The sequence below is a fragment of the Acipenser ruthenus genome, chromosome 18 (genome assembly GCF_902713425.1).
Source record: "Acipenser ruthenus chromosome 18, fAciRut3.2 maternal haplotype, whole genome shotgun sequence".
Lineage (NCBI taxonomy): Eukaryota > Metazoa > Chordata > Actinopteri > Acipenseriformes > Acipenseridae > Acipenser > Acipenser ruthenus.
This window is the reverse complement of record NC_081206.1, coordinates 25,879,041-25,893,098: the sequence shown is the minus strand read 5'-3', so window position 1 is coordinate 25,893,098 and position 14,058 is coordinate 25,879,041. Positions and strand designations below refer to the sequence as shown.

At 36.4% G+C, this 14,058-nt stretch overlaps 2 protein-coding genes across 10 annotated transcripts in view; one reads left to right on the top strand and one right to left on the bottom strand.

Moving 5' to 3' along the window:
• The window catches only part of LOC117418071 (ral GTPase-activating protein subunit alpha-1), a 48,361-nt gene extending 38,099 nt beyond the window's left edge, over positions 1-10,262 (top strand). For 5 of the 9 annotated variants that reach the window (XM_058991696.1, XM_058991695.1, XM_058991700.1 and 2 more), the window contains 2 exons: positions 3,961-4,085; positions 7,663-10,262. In XM_058991696.1, coding sequence (XP_058847679.1) covers positions 3,961-4,085; positions 7,663-7,808 — 271 coding nt within the window. In that variant the 3' untranslated portion in view covers positions 7,809-10,262. Of the gene's footprint in view, positions 1-3,960; positions 4,086-5,100; positions 5,132-7,062; positions 7,128-7,662 lie in introns of those variants that run through there. The other 4 variants (XM_058991698.1, XM_058991704.1, XM_058991697.1 and 1 more) reach the window with 3 other exon arrangements.
• Positions 10,263-11,206: 944 nt separating this feature from the next.
• On the bottom strand, positions 11,207-13,569 carry LOC117421996 (insulinoma-associated protein 1). Its single transcript, XM_058991694.1, has 2 exons — positions 11,497-13,569; positions 11,207-11,453 (listed from the first exon to the last, which is right to left on the bottom strand). The coding sequence occupies exon 1, from the start codon at positions 13,447-13,449 to the stop codon at positions 11,782-11,784; it is 1,668 nt and encodes a 555-aa protein (XP_058847677.1). The 5' UTR covers positions 13,450-13,569; the 3' UTR covers positions 11,207-11,453; positions 11,497-11,781.
• Positions 13,570-14,058: the final 489 nt, after the last annotated feature.

Genomic DNA, 14,058 nt, shown 5'->3' with positions numbered 1-14,058 from the left:
TCCTTCAAAAACTGTGTGCAAGTGTACCTAGAAGAATTGATGCTGTTTTGAAGGCAAAGGGTGGTCACACCAAATATTGATTTGATGTAGATTTTTCTTCTGTTCACTCACTTTGCATTTTGTTAATTGATAAATATAAACTATTAACATGTCTATTTTTGAAAGCATTCTTTACAGCATTTACAACTTTACAACTTTTGCACAGTACTGTATGTGTGTATATATATATATATATATATATATATATATATATATATATATATATATATATATATATATATATATATATATATATAGAACCAATTTAGCTAGTTTAGGACAATATTCTATTATTACAATTAGTCATTTTATTTATTCAAAAAGCAGTCACAAAAAAAAAAACAGTTGGATGCAGCAGAATTCACCCAGAAACCCCCGTGCACCCATCTTTCATTAAATATTTTTGTCAAATATAGGACACATCACTTTGCTGGCTTTGTGAGCAGGGTTGGGGTTTGAATTTAGTATGATTTCCACCTTTGTCTCTTCAGAGTTTTTTTTTCTTCTGTTTTCTAATTGGCAGAGTTGCTCACAGTTTAGGCTAAGTCTCCATGGTATCAGGCTGAGAGCAGTGTTAGTGGAGGCTGTTCTTGCCACTGCTTGTGCACCTGTTCTGAGGTTCTAGTCAGCTGGCAGGCCCGTAGGAGCCAGTTAAAGGGAGGACCAGGTGTCCTGTCTGGCTGTCTAATTGAGACAAAGCTGTTACAGTTGCGATAGTCATTGGGGTGTTCAGATGCCTCTGGTCACGACTTCTCTATCGGGCTTTGTATTTCAAGAGGGTGTGAACAGAACTCAAAAAGGTGAAGTAACTCATTGTTGTATATATCCACAGCACATGTGTGAATAGAGTAGCATGTCTGCATCACATTTTGGTTCCCACTTTAAAGGTTATGCTGTTAATACATCCAGTACATGCATCAACAGTGGAAGATGATGTTCACTCTAATTGTCTTTAATGGGTCTTTTGTGGTTTGTTTCATTTGATTAATTAAATCTTCTGGCATTGCCAGTAAACCTCGTCCTGCAGTGATCAAGTCCATTTGGGTAACTGTTCGTGTGCCCGAGAGCCTGACAACAATTCAATAGCAATATCATGATAGTTACTAATTATTCATCTTTAGCTTAAGTTTGTTAGCAACAATCCAAAGTTGGGTTTGTTTTGTTAAATTACTACAAGCAGCTTTTCATTTTAGATGAGAGGATGCTATGTGACATGCGTGGCTTTTCATTTTATTGCACATCATAGATGCCTCTGGTCTATCTTTTCTTCATTTTCATTATTCAGAATAACTGCTATGATTTTGTGGTTGTCTTTTATGACTTTTTTTTTTGTAGTAACATCAAAATATTATTATTATTATTATTATTATTATTATTATTATTATTATTATTATTATTATTATAATATTTTTTAATCATATTAAAAAAGGTCTACTGAACACCATAGCTTGAAAATATCCCCAATAAGTAAACCATTACTTGGCACAATGCATACAGTAGTGTGATGTACAAAGCCTGTAATTAATTCATCTAACCATTAATTCATCTAACCATTTAGAAATTACTTGAAATTCAGCACCTCTTGAGGCGAGGTCACAAATTCACTTACAAAATAAACCCACTCTGTACTTGAACAGTTTTGATGTGTGTTTTTTCTTTTTTTTTCAAAGGGATTAAAAAAACAGCTTGTTTAGATAGCAGTTAGTCCTCCTGTGGTCTGCCAGCTTTTTCCCTTCCTGGCAAGCACCACAAGTGTGAAAAAATAGGAATGACAATTGGGAAGCTATCCGCACCAGCGTGTACAGAGTGGTGAATTAACACACCACTGGGAATTTTTTGGGACCCACCAAGATACTTCACGTCTAATGTGCTAACAAGCTCATTTTTGGTATCTCTTCAGTCATCATTTTTCACTTTCCTGAGAGAGCTTGGAGTTGAGTGCATCAGGCATAATGAAAAGCTCAGTAGGAGGGAGAAGCAATAACCCAATTTTTTTCCCTTTTCAGCCCAATAGAAAATTAGTTTCTGGTAATACAGGAGTGACTGCTGTGAACCAATGGACTCTATTAACTACATAGAAAAAACAGCAGCTGTGAAGTTTCTCTCAAAAGATACTTTCTTTTTGACAAGTAATGAAGGAAAAAAAAAGTGTTACATCTAGGCTAGAACCAGGGTTGAAGTGAAGTGCATGGAATACTTTTTTTTTTCTTGCAAAATGGACTTTATTTAAGCAGGAAACAAGATTTGTTGGGCTTGATAATTAGCGTGATATAAAAATAAGTTGTGGCTAAGCACTAGCCAAAATTATTATGTATTATTATTTTAAGATACCAACAAGTATTGTGTTAGCCACCATTCACTATAGGGAGATTTGTGTACATAAGTCATGTTAGCCTTTGCTATGTTGTCTGACTAGTTTTCTGCAGCTGAGGGGTTTGCATTTTAAGACCAGACCCTACCCTTTCAATCAGGGATACTGAGTTACGTATTTTTCTTCTCATGTTTTATTCCTTGAACATTTGGCAAGTCATTTTAAGCTTTGCCTTTTTTGCCATCACTTAAATGTAATAACTTCCTTTTTGGCTCCTTGCTTTTCTTGTGACAGTTCCAAGTATTGCTGTTTTTGAAAAAGCTTGAAGGGCTTCAAAGCAGTGGGTGCAGCGTGACAGAAGAAAAAAAAGTTCCCGTTTTGGTTTGCGTATTTCTCGGTTCAGGCGGTACAGGAATCACAAGCCAGCGTGTTGGCTTCTTTCCTGATAATTGCATGCTACTGCCTGCTGTGGTAAAAGGAGGAAATACTCTCCCAACACGCACAGCCAGGCATGTAGAACCTCATTCTGTGCCAAGAGGAAGAGAAGGCATTGGATCAATCAGAGGTACAGCTTTGGGCCTCTTGATAATGATGCCTGAGTGAGGGAGCTGAAACATTGAAAAGCTTGTCCATAAAACTGTGTGGAGCTACAGAAGAGATAAACATGACATCCTCTGAAACTAATTCCCAATCCTTATTCCTACAAAAGCCTGTCACTTCTTTACTTTCATCATGTTCTAGTCAGTGGGCTTAATTTTCAGAGTGGTGTGCACACACAGGCTCAAAGATCCTCAAAGGACCTGTATGGGCACATTTATGTTACCTTAAAACCCAGTGGCTGAAATTATCTTTGCTCATATCTTCTTTTATGTTGAATTACCTAAGATTCAAGAGCATAGACCCATGACATTGAAGTCTGATATTCCAAGCAAGTGAGTTTCATGTGCACTTTCTAAACCTTTTCTAGTATTGACAAATAAAATACTGTATGTTGTCATGGAAACTATTATAGAGCAGGATAAGGAAATCCTGAAAGGATATGCGACTCTTCAATGTCATTTTCCGGTCCCCAAGTCAAACTACTTAGAGGAAAATCTGCAGAAAGCACCCAATGAATTTTAATTGCAATCAGATAATGATCCTTTGATCACTGTTGCCCAAGTGTACTCTTTGTACTTCACTAGCAGTAAGTCTTAAAATAATTACATGTCCATTTTTATATCGTACCGTCACTTTTTTGATTCACTTCCCTAAGCTTGAGTTTAAATTGCTGGTAGGATTTGTACCTGCTGCTTGCTGAGGTAGGAGCAGGAACAGGGCTGTTTAGTTCAGTGACAAAAAAGGTGTCCTGCTGGAATAAAGCTGGTCTGGCTTTACATTCCTTTAACAAACTGGGAAGTAAACAACGCTTGTTTTCTGATGAGACAGAGTGCATGGATGGGTTAACTATAGAATAATGATGTGGACAGTCACTTGGGACTATAAATGGAAGTTAGTTGGACACTTTTTTTTAAAATTGGTAGTGAATCATAATGAGTTACATTGAATTATTCAGATGTTGGTTAAGCTGCAATAAGCTATTTAGAGATCATCCTTGACCTGTGTGCCAGCTACGAGGAGAGAGCACGTTACCTGGAAACCATTGTGCATCATCATCGAGAACCCACCACCTTTGAAGACTATGCTGCTCAAGTCTTTTGTCCAGCCCCATTTCACCACCTACCAGCCGATGCAGGTAAGACATTCAAGTACAAGCCTAGTTCCAACTGGCACAGCGATCAGAACATGCTAAAGGCATTTGATCACTCCGTATAAGAACACGTTGACCTGGTCACAATAAACAAACCTGAACTACTAGTGGTACAAATCAAATAAACAGTCCCATTTCATAAAACAAATATTTGATCTACTGTATGCTAATTTTTACCATTCATTTAAAATGTTTAATGTAGCAGAGGCCCCTCATAAATTGCATGAATCTAATAGTGGCCTAAAATTTATTAGGAGGAGTAGGAGGGTACACAGTAAAATAATTGGCAAACCAAGTAACATGTAATCATGTAGACGTGTGTCTACATACATATACATATACATATATATATGTGTGTGTGTGTGTGTATATATATATATATATATATATATATATATATATATATATATATATATATATATATATATATATATATATATATATATATATATATATAAATAAATACAAATATGGCATTTTTGAAGGTACACTGATCATTTCTGATGGTTTACTGTTTAACTGGGTGTACTTACTGTATCCCACTATTTTTCTACCTTGGAATATGTAAGCTTTTAAATTGGGTGCCACTTTGGCATCCATTGATCTTGCCTTGACGGACTCCTGTAACACTCTTGATTAATTGCACAGTGCTTGTGTTCAATATTACCATTTAAAAAGATGCTCAGCAATTTTAAATGGTTCAAACCAGCCCCATTTCAGTAATTCATTTTTAGACACTAAGAATCTTTCATCGAACGGTAAAGTGTACATCAGAATGCAAGAAGAAAACCATTTACAAGTAGAACAGAAAGCACTTTTATTGGTACAGTCAGTAAAGGCATCTTTGTAAAAGGTGTATCTCAGCTGTTGTATTTTTAAAAGCAACACACCTTGGAAGAATGTGTTAGGACACTTAACAAATGGGCTTCCTGCTCTTTTCATTCCTTCTAATCAGAGTGATCTCTTTTTTTATTTTTTTTATCTTATTTTCTACTTTTAGATCATTAACTATCACTTGTGTATATCTTAAGGTAAGACGCAGTGGAAACAATAAGCTGCATTTTATTTGACTTGTAACCAATTTTTTAGCCCGTCTGTCTGATTCCCTTGGTCTCGCACTAAATACATTCTCGCACTGCTTTTTAAACAACAAAGAAAGCACTACTCTGTTGTCCACTATGTGGTAGATGTCTACTAATGTAAGGCCTGCATGTACCTCTAACCCCCCTGACTGGGTTGTGTTTCACTTGTGTGTGGTTTAGGCATTGTTTTAACTTTTGTTTCACTGCTACTGTACTACTATTTTTAATTGACTCAATAACACCTCTATGCTTCGATGTGTTTCTTGGCCTGGACTAGCAGCGTTTTTCACCATTATGTTTTGTATCCTGTAATGTCTATTGTTAATGTTATGTGAGTAAATATTTTAATTTAATGTCATCTTATCAGGGTGTCTAAGTGCCACCGGTTATATATTGAATTTATCGTAAACAACCAGTGAGTTATGGAAGACTGTCTCGCATACCTTATCTAATTTAGTTACGAGGTTTTATCACACAGAAGCTAAAGTGAATACTTCTGAAATTAATGTCTGAAATTGGACTTGCTGTTGTTCTGTATTCTAAGATTATTACATCATATTGTTATTCCAATAACGAGTACATTTTAACAGAAAAACCTCAAACTTAGTAGAACGTCCGAATTTGGGTAAATGGGGAAAACAATTAAGAGATTAAACACATTTCATTTAATGATATATTTTTATAGTGAAAAGTCAACAATGTTGTTATTCTTGTATAACAGTGCATTAAACTTGTATGTGAATTTTGAGTCAATATCTAAAAAATTGTAATTATATTTGCCTTTACCTTCAGTTACCTCTGCCTATCTATTTTATGAAAATCCAGGTTATTTGCAGCTGCTTGCTAATGATCACTGATGACATTAACACTCAACAAGTGAAAACCAGTATATTGACTCATGTTTAAGTGAAGAGATGGTTTACAGAAGCAAAGTGTATTTCTAAACCTTACCATTCTAATATATCAAAAGCTAACGAGTGCAATAAATCCTTTGTTCTTTTCATTAATAATTTTATAACCCCCACCCCTAGCTATATTTTTTAGTAGATGAGTTGAAAGATATGAAAATATATACATAATAAATTAGGTTGAGAAATTAAGAGCTGGAAATTGAGATACATCATTCAGTGCAAAATGATCAATTACCTCAGTCTGTAGTAATTTCTGACACCTCTAGCTATTAAAGGCTTTGTTTTTAAAGTGGAATCCGTATGGTAGAGAACATGCTTCTTATGATTGAAAATGTATTTAACTTTAGCAGTTGCATTTTTTTTAAAGGGGTGGTGTGACATACCAGATGGTTTTATGGAAAGACATCTGTTTGAATGCCTGAACTTCTGCCAGTACCACTGTTTACCACCAAACTAACAGACCTTATTAAAATGTATTTGTTTTTATTAGTCATCACTTTGTGCCACACAGAAATAACACGAGTACACTCTCACAAAAAATAAAATTTGGTAGAAGTATTGGTTGAGTCCCAGTTTTATTTTATAAATTAGTAAATGTATTGAACATTTGGGAGTCATGTGGTTTCCTTGCTTCAGCTTTATACACCCAGATACCTCGGTGTTAAAGGTTTGCATTTATATTAGAGGTATTTGATATGAAGGTAAGTAAACCATACCTCTGCATACCAAGCAGCATCTCCGTGTGTTAACTGTGTGTCATGTTATATCTAACCATTACTGTATGTCTGTGTTTTCTGCACGTCTATTGTTAATTCCCTTTCAACCGTTTGTCATATCTCACACCTGTTGTCTTTTATCTCTTTCCTTTTTCTCTCCTCTTTCCTGTTTTTTGTTGTTTTTTTCCCTCCTTTCCTTTCCTCTCCACCTCCTTTTTTTTGCTTCCATATTTTTCTTCATTTTCAACCAAAGAGAGAAATGCTGTGATATTTCTGCTCCTTCCCAAACCTCCACTAGAAAACATTGACCTCATCAAGGTAAAGGGCAAAGGCTTGAAACGGAAGGTCTTTCACGCTAGCTGTGAATGGTATGCAGTACAAAAAATGCCAAAAGTTCCTACGTTCTGCATCTCTATTTGTTGTTCTTGCTGCTGCTGTTCCTTCTCCTGACTCCTCGTTTGTAGTTCCCTTTGTAGAATTTTAGGAGTTTAATTATAGTTTATTTGAAAGAATGTTGATTATAGCTTGTGGTTTTACTTGAACAAAAACACATTGCTCTGTAAATATAAAGGAGAGTATGTCATGCAAGCAGTAATACTGAACTAGCTGTGCGCCGTTGTGTACTATACCACCCCATGGTGTGTAACAACAAAAGGTAAAGCCAAGTGCCTTTAACACAAGAAGTGTGAAGGATGGTATTACGCTTCTAAATTGGCTATGAAATGGAAATAAATAGGCACAGCATTCTGACCATTAAAAAGCATGCTTGCAGTTCTGTAAATTAGCTCCCCCCACAGGGGCTGGTGTCTCCATTCTCACTGCTGTGCTCTTCCTTCCTGTGCTGTCTCTGCAGGCTCATGTCCCGAGAACCAGCAAGTCGAAAATCAAGCAGCGCAGTTAGACGGGAACGACTTCGCCTCACCAATGTCTCCTCGTGCTAGCAAGAGCCGCATGTCCATGAAACTGCGTCGCTCCTCCGGCTCTGCCAATAAATCCTGATGATCACAATGCAGCATGAACTTTAAACAAAGGACACACTCGTTCCTTTACTGTTGAAAAAGGAACACTTGCTCTGCCCAGCTATGGTTTTATAATTTTCACTTGTGTACAGAAAAAAAAAGCAAATGTATTTAAATTGTGTTCCTGCCACACACAAAGCAGCTCATCCATCCGTTCACACACATGTTCTTTTATTGAAACACTGGAGTTTTAGTGTCACCCTGTGTATTTTTTATTTTAGACGTTGCTACCTAATTTTGCTTTCAGTGCAATGAATGCAGCCATTTTTTTCTCCACATGAATATAAATAATAGTAGTTGTACAAGATAATAGTCAAATATAATGAAGCTTGTTGGTATAAAATTGCATTCATTTTTGTTACGGTTGGTGATAGAGTATATAAAATACTTACAGTCGTTTAACTAGGTATGACAATACAAAATGCAGGTTTTATTTTTAGACATGGGTTTTAAACAAATGCAGGCAGTAGCAAAGGCAGATGCTCAGTTTTCAAGGAATCGTTTTTGTTGCCAAACCAAAGGCTCAGACATTATACTGTAATTCATTAAATTACAGGAACATCCAAGCATTTAAAAGGCTGCTTTGTTTATTCCACTATACAGTAAACGGTATGTAGGAGTGAGCAGTTCAAAGGTTCCTACACTACAAATATGTGTTATAAAGAATGTTGTAATGTGATTGGCTTCCTTTTTATACAGTGAACATGTGGGAAGATTTATTATGTTTTAAAACTTGTATTGTAATAGTAAAACAAATAAATATGTACTTTATGGCCTTTAAGCATTTCAAGTTAGTTTGCCAAAAAAAAAAGTCAAGTGTAACTTGCATAACTCTTCTTCCTTTAAAACAGCTCTGTTACTGATCCTGATCCCGATCCCAGATGTTTCTGTGCTAGGTCAGTGCTGGGGTTTGTGTTGGAGTGATTGCACAGCTCCAGTGTGTACACTGAGACCAGCTGGGTTAAAGGGTTAGACAATGGCAAGGACAGTTCATTGAAGTCCCCCCTAGCTGAACTACAACCACAATAAATCAGCTATTGTGAGCTTCAAAGCCGGCATGACTTTAAAATGAGTATCAAAAAGATTTGCAATACCAATGTAACCCTTGTGACATAAATTGGCAGTTTTAATATTTTGGGATCGTTAGACAACATAACAATTTTAATTGGCCAAAGGGTTTTTTTTTTGTTTTTGTTTTTGTTTTTTTAAATAAGTATCTGGGTTCTCTAAAAGGGTTGAAAAGAGAACATTACCACGTGTGGTCTAATATATAATTTGGATTTAATTTTATTTTGTTACATGTTTAACACTTAGAATGCAGGTTGGTGTTTTATTTTTTTAGTTGAATTATCAAATTTGTATTTTATTCCCTATAATGTTAACTATTTGATTATTATGATTATTAACTCGTTCAGCACTAACTTTACTGAAAGGTAACGTAGTTTTAGTTTGTATGTCTGCGGTTGTGAGTTTATTAGATTTCCTAGTGTAGTGTTTAAAGAGTTAAAATAAACACAACCTATTCTTCAGTTGTTGTAGGGACATTATTTTAATGCTAATATTCATTAAAATGGCAATACACTGAGATAATGTAGATCAATATGTATTTGGACTTAATTTATGCATCGTTGTAACGTGTTTATAAAATCCACACAGATACCGATGCATGCTCAAGCATGGCCTTAGCATTTCCCAGAACCCTTTCACATACAAAACGTTTTGGATTAGCTTGTGTTTTCTGATAACTTAAATTAAAAACTGCAAGTTTTAATCAGTTATTTACATTACTAATGTAAGGGTGTTAAAATCAGTTGAATTTTGGTATTGTGTACAATGTCCTGACAATATCTTGCATAAATACAATTCTCAAACGCCTTGGGTTAAATTTATATTTAAAGTGATGTAGATAGTGGATGGACAAACTTAGAAGGAACAAAAATACCGGCAGCATTCTAAGGGTTAAATTGCTAAAGTAAAATGAAACGTCATATTTTCAAACTATTTCCTCCATTCTTAGCTCCTATTTTTTTAAAGGATAAAAATTATGTTAATGTAACAAAACGACAAACAAAAAAGACGACTTTAGATACATTACTTAGTTGTTTGGTTCTAGTTTTGCAAAATGAACAGGTGTTTTACCACGTTAAAACAAATAGTAGTTAGTTAAAGAGTAAAAGCTTTGACAATGTGTCCGGCTGTGTTCGATTTCTTGGGATGTGTGGACTTTGCAAAGACTTGCTCACGTTTAGTAATGTATGTTACTGATAACCAAATGCAGCATGATGCCAGTACTAACTGCATGTGTAAATATAAGTGCAAAAAAAAGAAATATATAACGTATTGTCATAAATGTAGTATCTATACATTTGTAATGACTATAAAGGAAAGAAAAGTGGATGTGCAATTTAATATTACAATAAAAATATTCTTACCATCTGTGTTCCAAGTCTGTTTTTAAAATATACATATTCAGTATACAGTAGTTTTGGAGGTCATTGATGGAGTTACTTTAACAACAACGAGCCAACCTTGCCTTGTCTTAAATGAAGCCATTCACACAAAACCTTACCTGAAACTACCATGGTCTGGATGTTTTAGTTTGGCGGAGTCACCCGGAGGCTTGGTGTGCTGTTCTATTACAGGTTTTGTAAAATAGTGTTTTTGGTAATTGAACCGATTTAATAATGAAGTACAGGGTGTGAACCAGGGCACACTGGAAATGCCGAGGCTGCCCTCTACTAATAACATGTACTGTACAGACATTTGGTTAAAAAAAAAAAGAAACGTTGTTTTTTGTCATTGCCCACAATGTGATAATCGGCAATGGCAAGAATTGCTTCTCCAAATAGTTGCACTTACCGAGTGAATTGACCAAAGGAAGATTTTGTATTTTAGTCGTATAAATGTTTTGAATCTTGTTTTGTAATTAACTAATTAACTGTTAATCTCTCCGTTATTAATACTATAACTGAAAGTCATTTGTTTTAAAATATTGTATTGAACTTGTTTGGGGAAGTAAACACAAACCCGTTGAACAAATCGAACCCAAAGATGTAATCTTAAAAATGTGTTTTTATTTATTGATATTAAGAAAATAGCTTCAAACTGACGTAAGCAGCATAATAAAATACAGTGACAATTTCAGCAGTTTTAAGCCATAGCGGGAATAAATGATAATGCAATAACACAAATACCCTCATGTGTCATGTAATCGTTTTGAATATCTTTGTTCAACAATGTTATTATTTAGGAGATTAAATGTCCCAGAAATAAACGTGATTACATACATTTTACTATTGAATATATATATATATATATATATATATATATATATATATATATATATATATATATATATATATATATATATATGGACCTTTGGTTATTCGTCTAAAAACACATTTCTTTAGCACAGGAATTTTCGAATTAATAAATCTTATACCCTCAAAAACAACATGTTTTAACATCTTAGTTGTGTAAACTCCGGGATGCAGCATAACAACATCACGGATCATTGTATAGTAGTTAATAAATTCATAGAGATTAAGTGATATATGAATGCCGTAATTAGATTAACAAAGTTACATACGTAGGTCGTTTACAAAACAATCAGACTCATTATTTCCTGCAGGAAAACAACATCTTAAAAATATATACTGTACTACAACTGTACTTAACAAACACATTCAATTAAATGTATTGCTTGATTTCTTTCCATAAACCATAACTGTCAGAAATCTTAAATTGAATCAACATCCTCTTGAATTTCTTTGTTGCATACAACCCTATCAATTTAAATAAAATGTGAACTGCATTGTGCAACTGATTTTACCCCCTGTGTAATCTGTACACAATTACTGGGTCACAATTTAAGAAGACTTTATCCACCTTTATCCACATACACGATGTTTGTAATGAGTACATTTTTAATTCAAAATGAGTGCACTTTCCAGTTAACAACCTGGCCCGACAGCCATCTGCAGTAAGAGCACCTGTCTACTCTCAGTCGGGTGGCACTTGTTGATATGCCTCGTCAGTCCAGGAGAGCTGAAGAAGGTGGAAGGACAATGCTTGCAGGAAAAGATCTGTTGCTCCCCTTGCACGATGTCTGGTCTCCCCAGTGGGCTGCTGTTTTTCGCTGGATTTACTGAGATCCCTTCTCTCACAGCGTGCCACAGCCGGTGCTTGTCCCTAATATCTGCTGAGGGGAAATGGGCTCCGCATAGGTGACATGGAAAGGTGATATGCTCACTTTCTATATGGTTGTAAGACGACGACCTGACTGCTTCATGGGCGATCAGGTGTTTTCGAAAGTAAGCCTGTCTGCGAAATTTCTTCTTACAGTAAGAGCATTCGAATTCCTCTTCTCTAACCCCTGAGGTCGGCGAGCGTGGCGGAACTGCAGCATCTGTTGGCTCCGTGCAACCCATGATCCTTGAGCTGTCCATGGTCTTTGGGTGCTGATCAAAGAGAACAGAACTCTCCGCTGACATAAAAGGCTGATTCAGAAACGGGGAACTTTCCTGAGATCTTTGATGCTGCTGTTCTTGCTTTTGAGTGGCGTCTGTTGTCTGGTGGTGCTGAATTAAGCACTGGGAGCTGTCCAGCGATGGGTGGTGCTGATCGTGTACTAAAAGATTGCTGGCGTTTTCTTTACCCTCTACTGACGGTTTGGCTGTCTCAGGATGTATAACCTGGTGCTGCTTTTTGCTGCCCTGGTTCTCTACGTTGTTTGCAGGGCGGGGCTTGTGCCACCTACGGTGAGATGCTAGGTTGGCTGGGCAACTGAAAACTTTATCACACTCGGGGCATCGATACTCTACCCTGACAATGCGGGAGCACTTGTGCTGCGCTAATGAAAATGGGTCGGGGTATTCTTCTTTGCAGAGCTGACAAATGAACTCACCTAAAGGTTTCCTGTGGCCCGAATTGGATACAGGTTTATATTCGGGACTTTCTTTTTTTATTTTTATCCCAAGAACTGGCGAGGTGGTAACCTCGTCTTCAAAATTGAGTTTTCTCATTACTTTTGGTTTCTTGGCTACTGGTTTCCCCCTGCGATCTGTAGAGTTCGCGAATGAGCGTTTAATAGCGTGATGGAGAGGTGAGTACAAGTGAACAGGCGTGTCCATTTTCATCTCTGACGCTGTGAAATGCGAGCGGTGCATTAGTAGTCTTTCCATAGGAGACATAGAGGTGGTTATGGAAAAAGACTCTGCTGACACAGGTGAGCTCAAACACCTTTCAAAGAATGTCTTCTTCAGTTCTGTGCCAACAGGCTTGATTGGACTGTAAGAGGCATCAGCCCTCCCAGGAGAACCGTTCTCTGGTACGCAGAGTTTAGTTTGGGACAGCTCAGCAGTGACCACACTCTCCATCGTGTTCTCGGCGCTTTCTGGGAGATTTGGTTGTCCTGTTTCCACTAATACACTCTTCAGGGATTCTGGAATACTTCCCGGTGACGGTATTTCTGACCATAGTTTGTTCGGGCACATGATCACCTGCACTTCTTGAGTCTGGGGTACGTGACCCACATTTAGCGGTCCGCTGTCCTCAGTCCGCATCCTGTATGATGCAGAAGAAGCCCGCTTTTTCCTTTTGACTAAAAATCCTCTCGGCATGTCTTTTTTTTTTTTTTTTTAAACGCTCTTTACCGGAACGAATAGTAAACTGCTTTAAACTATCAAATGCAACCGCGCGTGCAGAGTGGAAGCTGTTTTGTGGCATTAGACAGAGCGCGGTCTGTTTTTATCTTTGGTTGTGCCTTTTGTTTTTCGTGAAGTCACTATTAGTGACAAAGCCCTGTCCAATCATTATTCAGAAAGTCGTCAGATTGAGGAAAATGAGAAGGAAGGGGAGGGGGGCTGGGAGGAGCTAGGAGACTATATACTGTCACTGTAATTTGAGATTTTAAAAGTAAATGTTAAACAGAGACCAATGTTTTAATTTGCATTATTATAGTGACACTTTGGGATTGAGGAGTTTTTAAGATTATGCAGCCCAATAAAACCCTTAAAAATCATTAATTTATAAGCAGTTCTATAAGCAGTTCTGTACGTATTTGAGCATTGAGGTTGTAAACTCATTAATATGCATTCTTTTTAAGTCAGTTTTCATATGCCAAATGAAGAAATACTCATTTATTTCTATTAGATATAAAGGTGAAAGGAACCGGTATATAACATATTAACTACTTATATTAATACAAGAGCTATACAGAGACGATTGGC